General features: G+C 37.9%; 1 protein-coding gene across 1 annotated transcript in view; it reads left to right on the top strand.

The window, feature by feature from the left end:
• ABCC9 (ATP binding cassette subfamily C member 9) overlaps nt 1–14,947 on the top strand; it is a 121,484-nt gene that overhangs the window by 89,513 nt on the left and 17,024 nt on the right. The window contains exons 30-33 of the mRNA XM_087442688.1: nt 345–437; nt 5,100–5,202; nt 14,122–14,223; nt 14,812–14,932. Of these exons, the coding sequence (XP_087298814.1) occupies nt 345–437; nt 5,100–5,202; nt 14,122–14,223; nt 14,812–14,932 (419 nt within the window). The remainder of the gene's footprint in view (nt 1–344; nt 438–5,099; nt 5,203–14,121; nt 14,224–14,811; nt 14,933–14,947) is intronic.

Here is a 14,947-nt window from a genome sequence, read left to right on the forward strand (position 1 = left end):
CATGCTTAAGCTTTGGCCTAAATTCCACCTTCTCAAAGAAAATATTACCCATCTCCTACATATGAATTAATTACTCGTTCCTCTGTGTCCCCATAGCAATTTACTTCAGCTGTTAACAAAGCTGATGTTTTTGAACAACCACATGATATTCAGCATGGACCCATATTCATTATGTACCCATCTTTCTCTTCCTCTTTAGATTGTAAGCTGTTGAAGTTTTTGTTCATTGGACGCTAGAGGAAAATGGTTGCAATGACAAAGAATAACCTTAATTTAGAATGAACACAGCAGTCTTTGAGTCTGAATGCATGTGAAGTTTACTTTTGCACTTCTCTCCGTCCTAGGGACCTCCAGGAACTTGATGATACCACCCAGCTCCCTCTGCTTTGCCACTTCTCAGAAACAGCTGAAGGACTCACCACCATTCGGGCATTTAGGTGAGTAAACATGTTTTCATTTTGTTGGTTAGGCAATTACATCATCAACAAATATTTATCTACAAATCACTGATAATTGCTATCATTTTTGGATGCCCACTATGTGTTCTAAACTAGAGGTAAGAAAAATGTGGCAATAAATGATCAGAGTTAGAGTTTAGTCATCTGAAATTTTAACAAGAATAAAGAAAGAATGAAGCACCATGTTGGAAAGATACTAGCTCTGTGATTTCGACCAGGCTTTTAAGTTCCCTAGCTTCAGTTTCCTCATCTGTGAAATGGGGAAACTGGTTTTGTTTCTAAGGATCTTTGGACTAATTGATATGATGCATGTAAAGCATTAACCACAGTGCTTCGCCAAGAAGCACCCAATAAATAAGTTAAAATAAATGTATGAATAATAATAAAAGAAATATTATTATACCAAAGTTATTTTAGGATTTAATCAGTTTTCTTCAATGTTGGTAAATAGGGTAATAACCCAAGCTTTGATTAGCAGCGTTTACTTAACTCTCAAAAAATTACCTAGTCCTGTTTTCCCTGTTCAAGTAAAATCAGAAAAGAAGGTGGCATCCTTGAATATTTCACTTAATCTAGAAAATTGACGTCTTAAAGTATTATATCTTTCTGCAACCCTAAATGTAAATATGTATTAATTTCAATCAGAGATTTTTCTGACCTAAGAAATATTTATATTATTTTATATATATATAATTGAGTCAAAAAGTAGAATATAAAGATACAACCATCCATAACCCGTATCACACAATTTCTACATAAATCTACTTAGGTTTCATAATGAAGCATTCATACTTTCTGCAGTGGTGTGTTTTCCCATCAGAGTGTGCCATGGCTTTTATTGGAGATGGCAAAACTATTTATTGACGTTGAATGTAGATTTAAGACAAAATTTATATTTAATAGTAGCCGTCAATGACCAGTTGCACTCATGAGTGCACCATATTAAAGATTACATTTTTCACCAAACAAGTCTTTTCAAGTTAATTTATTGGAGTATTGAACATATGCTAGGTACTAGTCTTGCTGTGGCTATAGAAAGACTACAAAGCCATGGCCTTTCATTTCCAGATAAATACCACAAAGAAAATAGATAGGATAATATGGCAGGTGGGGGGCCAGCAGTGACTTCGTCAAAAGCTTGGGTTATTATTCTGTTTACCGACATTGATTCAAGCAAGCTGGTAGGTGGGATAGCAGGAAATTGATGGGCTCAACATATAATAGTCTATTTTCTCTCTGAAGAACAAGATGAGGTCATTTTCTGAGAGTGATGAGGGCTAGAATCAGGTAAAGCATCTTGAAGGAAATGAGGACAGTTTAGAATGAAAGAAAGAGAAGCTTGACCAAGAATCCAGGTTTAGATTTCTCATTTACATTCTTCACTAGGCACATGAGCAGAATTTAGCATGACTCTTCCTAATTTTACATCAGGAAAATTCTAGGTAGCTGGAAGAAGAACAAAATATTATGTGTTAACCTTCAAGTCTTGAGTTATGATTGGAAGAAACTAAGGACAGCCCAACTTTTATAAAAAAGGACCTGCGTCATACTCGTCCAGATTTAGGTCTTCCAGTGTTCATTTTTAAAGTAAATATTAATTACTACAAATATCAGAAGTTTTAAATCAAAGAAAGTCTTAAAATATGGGGAGGGTCCTGCTATCACAAATAAAATTCTAGCATCTTTATGTTTGGTACTTGTGGTCAGGAATCAAACATATTCTTTTCCATCCATTTCTTCCTTTCTTTCAAGCTACCCAGAGTCCCCAGAGTCTTCAGCTCTTTTGCAAAGTTAGTATTTACTGATTAGGTTGCCTTTCCTCCCCAGCACTCAGGGTTCATGGTGTACTCCACCACGTCGCAGTGAACTCCCTCAAGAAGTTTACCACGAAAGTATCACAGTTAAATTAGACTGAGATTTCTGTGACCTTTCCTATTTTTTTTTTTTTTTTGGTCTGACAGAATAAAGGTCTAAGAATGTTCAGAAGATGAGCTGGATGTGGATGAAAAGATACAGACTGAGTGTGTCAAAGTTTCCATTAGGAAAACAGAAAGTTTCTTGCCAAATAGAAACACACAGAAAGAATGTTCGCTGCATTTCCACCCCTCCCCTCTCACTGCTGCTTCAGACTGTTGCCAACTCCATTTACAAACTCTTTAAGAGTGTATCTGAAACAATATCCCAAAACTAAAGTAAGAAGAGTCCCAGACAAAGCACTTTGTCGCAATGAAGTGTTTGATGTTCATCTCCAATGTAGTCCACTGGCTTTGGTCCAGCTGGCCCCACCTCCAATCTCTCCATCACCACAGTCTTCTACGGAGAGGACCCTGTCTCGAGCCCCTGAACGTATTGAGTTTTCTTGTTTCTGTGCCTTTGCTCATGTTTGTTCTCACTAATGCTTTGCCCTCCCTTGTCCACCTGAAAAATTCAGCTCATCCCTTAAAACCTCACTCAGACCATCTTCCCAGTCCTCTGTGAATCCTTGTTTAATCCTTCTCTCCCCACTCTTCACCTGCCATCTTGAACCTCTGGTCAGTGGAAATCATCCCTTTCCTTTTGTTCATGTAGCATTTTGTGCCTAGTGTCATTATAACTAGTTTCTGTGTTGCACCATCCTTGCTTGTTAATACCATATTTACTTCCTTCACTAAACAGTGGGCTCCTCAAGAGCAGAGGTTATATCTTGTTCATATATGTATTCTAATGTCTCACTTAGAGTTGGTGCTTGCTAAATGTTTCTGAACGAATAGATGAAAATCTACCTGACATTGCAAGTACAGAAAGAATGGCCCTTATATGGATATATCTCTTTACAGTTCATCTCCACTAGGTCAGTAAATCTTATGACCCTGTAAGCCTACCTTTACCTATTCACTCTAGTTATCTTTAAAAGGATCATCACGAGGGTAACCATGTTCCTCAGACTGCTTAGTCCCGCCCGAGTGTGTTGCTGTTCAGTACAGGTCCTCCTGTGCATGGCATTTGGGTTGAGGCTACATAACTCAAAGTGAAGTAATTATTTGGCTCTGATTGTCAAATCCTTTGATTATTGTAGATCAGATGTTGCTGTCTGATTCAATTATCTGATTTATCTGCTTTGGCATATTGGAATGATCAGATTGATTGGACAGATATCAAGTGTCTGCTTTATATTGGCCTGTATGGATGGTTTCAGGGGCCAAGTGAACACCCCACCCAAGACTTCTTCATTCTTTGACATAAGTGATGGTTTATTATAAAGTTTTGCAAATTGATTTGAAGATTTGGGGGGACTTATGGCAGTCTTTATCAAACAGGAATCACCGCCGGGCTATCAGATGAAATTTAACTATTGCTTGTAAACATAACTCACGGACAGGCGATCTATATAAGATCAGCCATGGCCTCAGAGAGTGAATAAACCACATTCTGATTTGGCATTTCCTCCAACCTTCAAACCACTTATTTTGATTATATTATTCAGCTTCCCATTGTTACTGTTATTCAGAGAAAATAATTGAAAAATGAAAAGAGACTATTTTTGTGATTTAGGAAAGATTTTTCACATTTAACATGAGTTTCTGTGAGAGAGTAGCTCACAAGTTCAAATGGATAAGGTTTTTATTAGAAGTTTCTGTAACACAGAATTTGGTCTGATTATGTTGTTCACCAAGAATGACCTTAATCTGGTCAAGGATCAATACCTAAACTGTATGTGTCATAGAACCCTGTTAGGACTGTAGACCAAGAGTTCCTTTTGTGCAATGACCATCCTTACAAATAGTTTGGAGCTTTGGGGCATAAGATACCTTATTTAACAAGCACATCTGCCATCTCCAAGGACTCCCATCCTCTGCTTCTTGTCACCCCAGTTTCTTTGGTTCCCAAAAAACACCAGGCAAAAAGAGGAATTTATTTATTTATTTTTGTGTGTGAGAAAGATTAGCCCTGAGCTAACATCTGTCGCCAATCCTCCTCTTTTTGCTGAGGAAGACTTGCCCTGGGCTAACATCCGTGCCCATCTTCCTCCACTTTATATGCGACGCCGCCACAGCATGGCTTGACAAGTGGTGCCTCAGTGCATGCCTGGGATCTGAGCCCTGGGTGTGTGCACTTAACCGCTACACCCCTGGGGCGGCCCCCAAAAAGAGGAATTTAAAAGTATGTATGAGTTTGCTACAAATGCATAGTTTCCTCTCTTCCCTGGTTTTCATCCAGCACCTCCCACCCAACTAACCGTGCCATTTGGACAAGTAAAATAAATGCAATAAAAAGTAGGCAGAGCATGTTACATTTCTGTACAACTTATCCTGGTTTTTGTAAGGCCCTTGCAACATAGGCCATGCCTTGTTTTCACGGCTACAACAATTACATGGAAATTTATGAAATGATCTTTAATAGGACTTTGTCATCAGAAAGATTCTTTTTCGCAGCGGGGGTCTGAGAAAGGGAGGAAACACGGGACCACACCATCTCTAAGTCAGGGTGCAGCAGAGCGGTAGCAGTTGGGCTTTATTTTGAAGTGGGAGCCCGTTTACTAGTTAGTCATTCATCCCAACAGTTTGTCACTATGTTGAGTAAATAGTGTTGTAGTAAGTGTGGCTGTTTTTTATTATTTCTCCTGTTGTGTGGCTAACATCATAATATTTTTGTTTTCTGCAGGCATGAAACCAGATTTAAGCAACGTATGCTGGAACTGACGGACACAAACAACATTGCCTACTTATTTCTCTCCGCTGCCAACAGATGGCTAGAGGTCAGAACGGTACGTTCATCTCATGATTTCGAAATGGAAACCAGAGAAGAGGCCTGATGCAAAGAGGGAGACAGTTGTAAAAATTAGTCTTCCACTCAGATTCAGCACTAACTTCACATTTTCTGGACTTTAAAATAGCTCGTTTGTTTACATTACAGATGAAATTTGTCATAATGTTTTAGCTAATGGCAAGACAAATAGCCTGAAAAGCAAAAATTCATTTCAGGTTCATTAGTCTCTAGATTACATATGTTAATGGAATGGCACATATTTGTATAACTTCCGTTTTTTTTCAAAAAAGCAAATTTGACAAGTAAACAGATGTACTCATTTCCTTCACTGAGCTGGACAGGCCTGGAAGAGATGGCAACTTTTTGTGTTTTAAGCCAATGGAGGGGGCCGGCCCCGTGGCTTAGCGGTTAAGTGCGTGCGCTCCGCTGCTGGCGGCCCGGGTTCGGATCCCGGGTGCGCACCGATGCACTGCTTCTCCGGCCATGCTGAGGCCGCGTCCCACATACAGCAACTAGAAGGATGTGCAACTATGACATACAACTATCTACTGGAGCTTTGGGGGGAAAAAATAAATAAATAAAATTATTAAGCCAATGGAGGATCACGTTTGCACAAAATGTAAAAAACTGCAGTTAAGCAACTATTGCCTTCTCCTCTCCCATGTGAAGTAGGAGAACCAGCACAAGCTTTGGCATTGTGCAGAGTTGGTCTAGCAAGTTAACTAATTTATGTGAGTCCCAGTTCCCCATTTATAAAATAGGAATAAAAATTTGTACCTCTTGGAGGTGTTAGGATTAAAAATAATAATATAAATCCTCTAGCTCACTGATTAGCAAATGCGCTCAACATATCTTTTGAATGGGTGGATGAATGAGTAAAGGAATGGAAACGGTAACTGACCTGGTAAGTGATTAATAAGCCAACCAGCTGGAGTGTGGAGTAGGAGACAGATGAGACACAAGTTCTAGAGGGAAGAGAATATAGTTTGCAGCCTGGTCTGCGTAATCTGTAGTATGAATAAGCTCCTTTGGTGGTAATGATGAGTTGACTGTAATCTTTTTTTTTTTTTTAATAATTATCTATCCACTTGTGAAAAGGAAAAGGAATTTATCTGTACTATTCTTAGACGTCACTTCCACCAATTAAGCATCTCTACTATATGCAGGCTTTCTTTCAAAACTCAATAGATCAAAGAGGGCAGGTGGAAAAGGGAATTTGATAAGGTTGAAATGAAGGAGTCCAAGTTAAAATCTGAGTTGCTGATGGATGGATACAGATTGATGTGGAATCGTGAGCTTTAGTTGTCATGATTTCTCACTGGTTTACAGAGATTCTCTACCACTGTATTAGTTATTATGTAGAAATTATTTGGCAACATAACATAATTATATTTCAAAGATGTTAGATAGAAGCATTGATTGTTGATAAGAAATTCTCTCTAGGTATCTATGGGGGCGGGACAGACTGTCTCCTGAATTACCTATGGATAACGTAAAGGCAGGTGAAATGTTGCTTAGGATTTATAACAAAACCAAAACATTATTCCTAGATCCTATCCGGACTCTAAATCCTTGTTTTAAGCTTCTGTTTGTTTGTTTAAATTTCTCTTTTCTCTAAGGAAAAAACAATCATGTGAATAACAGAATTAATGATGAGATAGCTTAATGAAAGAATGTCCCCAGATCACAAGGGAAGAATGTCAGTAGCTACCTTTGTACTTGATTTTCCTAAACTTGGAGGTCAAGTATGTTTTCAGGAGGCAGGTGTGTTTGCTTTGGACTTGAAGTGAGTGTCTTACTTGACTCCTGTTTCTGCTCTGTAGCACTTCCTACCATCAGGTTAATGGACAAGTGGTCAACAGGAACCTTCAAGCAAACCATATGTTCTGCTCTCATAGCCAGAAGACAAGACATTAGAGCCTTCAGGCTGCCAAGAAAGAGAAGGTCAGGAAAAATTAGAGAGGAACAGCAGTCAGATTCAGAATGGGTTAGTTTACTTGACTCACAACCCACTACTTTAACCCCCACATGAAAAGGCAGCTGGACCTACCTGAATATAAAAGAATTCTAGTTCCACGTGGAGGAACCTGAAGAAAATACTGATATTTGCAACAAGAAGGGCAGAATCTGCCATTCACTCTAGTACTTTATAATACATTTGTTATTATGTCTTTTCTTTTCTGTATATTATAATTCTTCCAAGATTTGCTATCTAGTCTCATTACCAGAATTCTCCCTTAAAAACCAATATAAAAAATTAAGGAATCTTTTGCTTCTATTTCTGTTGGGTAAAGATAAATTTTGATAAGAAACTTATTGATTTATTGCAAATTTTCAGGCATATCTGCTGACAGAAGTCAACTTTCAAAGTCCTTTGTGTATGATTTGTCTCCTTTGTCTATTGTATTTAGTGTCAATAAGTTTATGTGGATATGTACACACACACACACACACACACACACACACATCCCTCTTGACAATCCCTGAGATCCTACTTAAAACCAGTCAGATTCACTCTCTTTCTGTTCTTATGAGTACACTGAGAGTTTTCTTTAGAGCCAGAATATTTAGAATATTAGAATACTAGAATATTTATTTGAATATAAATGCTATAATCCAAGAACATATGCCACAGTAGGAGTATTGAATAAATAAAAGAGATGACTCCTATTAGGAAATAACCTTTCTCCCAGTTGTACACATATAAATGACCTCATTACTACTGTGCTTCTGTGGACGTGTCCACGTCACTGGAGACACAATTCCAGTTTGAAATAAATGGATCTTGTGTCAGAAATATGAATGTTGAGATACAGGGCCTTGGAGACCAGGGTGTGAACTGCTCTCTCAACCCCACAGCTGGACATATTCTGCCTTGTAAGTCATTTTTAAAAAATAAGTAATGAAAACTTCTATTTGGCTCAGTGAATCTGCATGGATCTTATCCACAGAATCAACACAACCCCCTCTGTTCCCTATTCTTTGCCATTTTACTCAGTGAATTAACAAAAACGTCTGCTTATAGCAAATATTCTTGGAGTTCCCACAGCAAAAACACAACTAAAATGGTACTACGAGAGGTACAACATTGGGCATAAGTGAAAAGAGGCAAGCAAGATTTTCTGATGCAGATCTGGGGATTTCACCAACTCTAACTCAGAGACTCAGCACCTTAATGGAGAGAAAGAGGAGAAAGCTTACTATAGCTTTCTGAGGCTCTTTCCTTTCTCTTCATTCCCAATTTTAGCTTTCCCCGGCAATGCCATTGAATTCTATGGAAAGAAAATCTCAAGGAGAAGGAAGAAAGGGAAACCAAAGTAAAACACCTTTTGTTGAATTTGGGAAGATCCCTGAGCCTCATCTAATTTCTGTTTATTATCTAATATTTTTTAAATATATAGCCCTTGCTTCTTTTCCTGGTCATGTTATGTCTGAGTCAAGACAATCTCAAGTTATTCCCTTTCTTTGGGTAAACAGTTTTCCCTATGGAAGATTTAGCCCTGCCCACCAATTCATTTCAATTCATTTTGAATTGGGAAAAAAATAAAGGTCACAAGACACTCAAATCAAAAAGGGACAAGAGTCTAAAAGAATAAAATAATTTGGCTGGTGGAAAAGTAGCCAGACTGTGACCACCCGGCTTGCTCTGGCAGCAGAGGGAAATGGTTTTCCTCTGGGTGCCGAGCGAAGTGGGCCACAGTTGTGTGCAGTGTGTCACTCTTTTCTAACCTTTGAATGCTGCTTACGTTCTTTCGTTCAGCACAGCGTTTTCTCTTCATCCCTCTGCACTAAACAATTCCAGTTCTTTGGCATCGGTGTTTCCACTTGCGAAAATTGTGTAACTCTATCTAAAGGCTGTCTTTCCAAGACTTTGTCTTGCTGTGTGGTGAAAGGATAAAAGAAAATTCACGTCAGGAGGCCAAAAAAAGGTTTTTAGAAGCAACAGGCTAAAGTGAAAATAGTCTTCAGGATGAGCTTGCACGAGAGTCTATTTTGTGAAACTGCACGGAGCGTTTTTGGGTGTTCCTAATTCCGTGATAGGTGCGCACTGATCTTGTAATTTGCAAGCCCTAATTTATTTTCTGGGACACTCAGCAGTACCATGGACTTCTGAGGGCTATGTGAAGGAAAGAGATTGTGTTGCTATTAACTATTTACAAGTCTGTTTTATAGAAAACTATAATTTCACTATAATCCCACATATAGATAGATGTCATTGAATTACTAGGAATCTGATGAGGCCTCTCTTTTGACTTGAGAATCAAAGGCTTTCCTTCTGGAGGGGAGTGTTGAATTCACAAATTTAGGGAAGCTAAAATTTATCACTATACAGATAAAATGCCCTGAGATTGGGCTCTCTTTGAGAGTGGGTAATTCACATATGTAGTAGCTTCCATTTCCTAAGTTGAATCTCTCATTCCATTGTATTGTGTTGACCATAGGTATTTTCTCATTGAATTGATCGGTTGGGATGTGTAAGGCCTTAGCAGTAGAATAAATGCTGCTAGTGATCCCTAAGTATTTGCTCTGTGTGGGAGCTATTCAGACCATCTCCTTCTCTTTTCTTAATTTATTGCCTTTAAGCCATTTTGTTGTTCACATATTTGAGAGGAAAGGAAAGGTGTAACTGTAAAGTCACTTTGTAATTCATTAGACTTGTTAAGTTTAATGGTAAAGGAAGTGGAAAATGGGAGCTAACATAACCCTCTTACATTATCTATCAATTTCAACATTTCTATACTCCTTTACTATTTGTAGGAAACTTATTGGAATTTAGTGATTTTGCTATAAGATTTCTTGATAAACATTGTGCACAAAGGAGCTTCCTCTCTTATGCAGAGGAAGGTAAAATTCTGATCAAATGCCTCCAGAAAATTTCCAATTTTGAGCACTGGTAATAATCTAGGAGTGAGCGGAAAAGTATCTACTTGGTATAACTAAAAGACAACAATAATAGCTTTCTAAAAAAACAAAAAGGATAAAGAATATTTTTATAATAAATAAAATAACTTTATTATAGATACTAAACTGCAGACATACTGGCTTTTGAGCTTTCATTTCTATTTGAAGTTAGTAGATTGTTGATCTTGAAAATGGGTTCATCCCTTGAAAAATTTGCTGTAAATATACCTCAAAAAGCTATGCCTTATTCTGAGGTGTCAAAAACATTATCTCTATACATTATCTTTTCATATAAATTTTGGCGTATTTTATTTACTGGACTAATAATTAAAATAATCATGTCTAATGATCATACTAAAAACATTACAAGTAGTTTTGAAAACATTAGCCATGTGAAAGAGACCCAGAAAATATACATTGACTCTAACTTATTAATCAGCCTTCTCGCTTCCCTCCCTTCGTCCGTTTTCACTTCTCTTGCTGGCTCTATTGCCAGGATAAGGCTGCCTATCTATTACCAAAATTACCATTTTAATTCAGTAGAAAGCGGTTTAAGTAATCATCTAATTGACTCTACCGTTTAGTTCTATATAATGGATGAATCCAGGGCCCGATATAGAATACAAATATTCCATAGTAGATTAATTTAACAGAGAGAGAGAGAAAGAGAAAGAGTGAGAGACATTGAGTGCATAATGTTTTGCATTTCTTTTATAATATTTATATTAAGCCTACTGTTTAATTTCCATTTATTGAGACTCCGTGATTATTTTCTTGTTTCAGTTGGCCTTGTTCTAGTCTAGTCCTATTCAGATCTACTCTTTGTAACGTAGAACACAGTGTTTTATGAGTTTTTCCTCCACAATTAAAATAGTAAATAATAATAATAATTTGGAACTGGATGATAAAGTTCATGGCCTAAGTAAGTGTGCTTTTCACTTTAGAATATGCACAGCAAAGCTTTCTAAAAGATAGTCATATTACAGTTCTAAGTGGGGGATTAAAGATCCTAAAACTTCATGTTGGACTTCCCACTTTATTAAAAACGCATCCTTGTAATAGTTTTATGTGTTTAACTCTTAAAGTCTGGAAAAGGGACTGGTGGAGAATTAAATCATTCATAGGAATCCTTAAAAAAGTCAGAAGATATTTGGCTCATGGAAAAACTCAGTGAATGTTTTATGAAGGGATGAATTTATTTATCCAGTCATTTATTCCATAAAGAATTATTAGACCTTGGGGCCGGCCTGGTGGCGCAAGAGGTTAAGTGCGTGTGCTCCACTGCAGTGGCCCGGGGTTCGCCGGTTCGGATCCCAGGCATGCACCAACGCACTGCTTGTCAGGCCATGCTGTGGCAGGCATCCCATATAAAGTGGAGGAAGATGGGCATGGATGTTAGCCCAGGGCCAGTCTTCCTCAGCAAAAAAAAAAAAAAAGAAGAAGAAAGAATTATTAGACCTTAATAAGGTACTTGGCATTATTCCTCTTGCTGGAGATAATGGTGGTAAAAATTTAGACCAAGACGCTGTCTTCGTGGAACTTAGATTCTAGTGAGAGTAGATAAACAATGAATATGTAAACAAATAAGCAAATAAGATCATTTCAGATAGCTCTAAGTGATGGGAGGAAAATAAAACAGGACAATGGGATAAAGAAAAGCAGCTCCAGAGCTGGAGGTGGGGCCAAGAAAGGAAGGCCTCTCCAAAGAGGTGATATTTGAGCTGACTCTTAAATGATAAGAAGGAGCATGGTATCAGAGACCTGTGGGAAGCACCCTTGGCAGAAACAAAGTTGGTGTGTTCCCAAGAACAGGAAGACCAGCGTGGTCCGAGCAGAGTGAAGGAGCAGGAAAGGAATCTCAGATAAGGTCAGAGGAGGCAGGGTCTAGAATCCAGACTTTGTGTCATTTAAGGCTTTGAAATTCATCAAAGCCTGAATTCATTATAAGTGCAGTAGGAAGGCATTGATAATTCTAAACAGGGAAGTTATATGAACTTTCACTTTTAAAAGAATTTATGAGTGAATGAAAGGATGGATGCATGAATGAATGAGGCTCTTCTTCCCAATGAGGTCACCTGGGAGGAAGTAGAGAATAAAGATTAATAAAAACATGCCATGCTTCAAACCCTTAACATATATGTTGCCCACAGAAATTTCTCAGAAGCCAAATGGCATATTTCTTTATATCGAACTGGGAGCACTTTGCTGGAAGTATCCTCTTGTACTAATTTCGTTTCTGAGACTTAACCACAGAAACTCTTTATGAGTCTTTTTTGAAAAGATAATATGGAAATGACAAATTTATAACATAAGTTTGAAAGTATTAACTTTACACAAGAGAGCTAGAAGGAATAATTCATGTTCCTGTAAATATTTTAGAAGTATTTTGGGAACACACTGGCATTTATAAAATATAAAAGAGCAGCCCAGACTGGTTAGATTCTGCATCCATATAGTTGTTGCTTCAAATAAAGGGAAAAAGAGGAAGAACTGTCTTACTGGGATGTGACAAGTTGTTAACAAATGGGTACCTGGAAGAAGAAGCGATCAAAGGAATATTTACTACCTCTGTGGAATTTACTGCCTCAAGGGATTAACTCTGCATGATCTCTTTCTTTATTCTTTGTAAAGATCATGGGAATCATTATGGAATTAAATTTTAGTGCCTATTTTAACCTTTGATGTTTTACGATGTACACAGACTTTTAAACTTGCTTCAAACCTCTGTAAGCGGAAACAAGACACCTTGATACAGGGAGGTGGGGAAATCTAACTGGTATATAACATTTTTATTCCTTTCAAAATCCCTGTGAATTGGATGTCATTTCTATTTTCCAAAGAAGAAACTGAGTCTCAAGGGAGTGAAATGACATGACTAGCTGGTAATAGGCAAAGCCAGCATTTGAAGGCAGATCTCTGGTTCAAATCTCTGAGATCAGTGATTGCTCCCCAAAAGTTTGATATTTGGAGCTATTCTAAAAAGAGGCAGGAATACGCACATGTGAGCTGATTTGAAAAACTTCATTTGTTGACTGCAGCATGTAAAACACTTCATTACTGTCATTAAAGTCTTATCACCTAGTTACTTTGTTTGTTTGTTTTTGAGGGATCAGAGATGTATCTAGCTGGAGAAGGTCATCACCAGTGAGATAAGACTTGAGATAATTCTAGAAAGTGCTCATGCCTGAAATTCTTCCTGCTTCTGGGATGTGTGACACATCAGCATGACAAGTGTTTAAGATTTCTTTTTTGAATTATAAGACATATCAATATCTAAGCATGCTGGGAAATGGGGAAGGAAGCAGGTGTTAGAAAATGGACAGATGTCCCCTATCTCTCCTTCGAGTTTAAGGCTGGCCTTAATGAATTTTTAAAATTTCGCAAAAGAGTTTATCATTGAATCATAGACAATTCAGATACCCTAAGACATGCCCATACTTTTAATTTAGGAGCAAATATTACCCTTATTCTTATTTCCTTGAAATCTGTAGATTTAATGTCCCAGACTCTGAGCCCAGATAGTTGACAAAAAGTTCAAATACAAATTCCAACAAATCAATCAGAGGCGAATTTCTACAAGGGCCTTGGTTTAGCCCTCAAGTTTGCTAATCCCAACCCTGGCATAAACACGCATGAAATTTAAGGTAGAAAATCAAGTCCCAAAATAATTGCTCATCTGGCAACACAATGCAGTAGAAAAGGTGGGGAAAAAAAGGAAGCGCTATGTCTGATCCTAGTTGTGCCACAAATTACAGCTTAATTTCTGGCAAGGTATTTTAACTTCTCTGAACGCATATCTACATGGATATAATGAGAGCCCTGCATGGCTCCCATTGCAGCCCTAATTGTGTGAGTTATCATTCTTCTATATCTTAGATAACCTTTCTCTGAAACTTAACAGTATGTACAAGGAGTGACGTGTAGTCTCCTAGTGATCGTCTCTCTAAGTTGATTGGGATCTTTGGTTTAAGAACTCGGGAAAAATCTATTAATATTTTTTCTTGCTCTTTTTTAGGATTATCTGGGAGCTTGCATTGTCCTCACTGCATCTATTGCATCTATTAGTGGGTCTTCCAGTTCTGGATTGGTGGGCTTAGGTCTTCTGTATGCACTTACGGTAGGTATGCATGAATTTTTCTCCCTTTTCATGCAATGTTGGAGGTACTTTCCATAGTTATTCTCAACTCTTATTCATGGATGTTAGAGAAGAAATTTGAACTTCATAACAAAATGATATCTTGTAAATAACAGTAGATTTGGGTCCAAACTCAGCATTCTATGATAGCGTGGATTCATTTCTGATATTGTGAACCAATTTTTAGAAACCCTCACACCCCACGGTCAGAGCGCCCCCAAGGTTGTTTGGGATCCCTGTCCTGAGTTGCTCACAACCCTTTTGGGGACACTAAAATGAATGAATATAAATGAGTTAAGTGCACCAGAAATACAAACAAGTATCAGTTGTGCAGAGAAATTGGGACTTCATGGAACAGTGACATTTGAGGCCCCTTGAAGAAGAGCAGACACCTTCTTTGCCCACTTTCTCCTGTGACATCGTCTCTGGTCTCTGATAACCTGCAGCACTTATGAATTGTACCACACGATGTACACGAACTGTCCAAGTCATTCTATCTCCAAATATCTACTGATTGCAAAAATTGCTACTTCATTTTAAATGTGTTAATTTTTTTATCACCTGACACAGATAACCAATTATCTGAATTGGGTTGTGAGGAACTTGGCTGACCTGGAGGTCCAGATGGGAGCAGTGAAGAAAGTGAACAGTTTCTTGACTATGGAGTCTGAGAACTATGAAGGCACCATGGGTATTGTTCTGAATA

This window comes from Ceratotherium simum, chromosome 17, assembly GCF_057802395.1.
Source record: "Ceratotherium simum simum isolate JZ-2026a chromosome 17, ASM5780239v1, whole genome shotgun sequence".
NCBI classification, from domain to species: domain Eukaryota; kingdom Metazoa; phylum Chordata; class Mammalia; order Perissodactyla; family Rhinocerotidae; genus Ceratotherium; species Ceratotherium simum.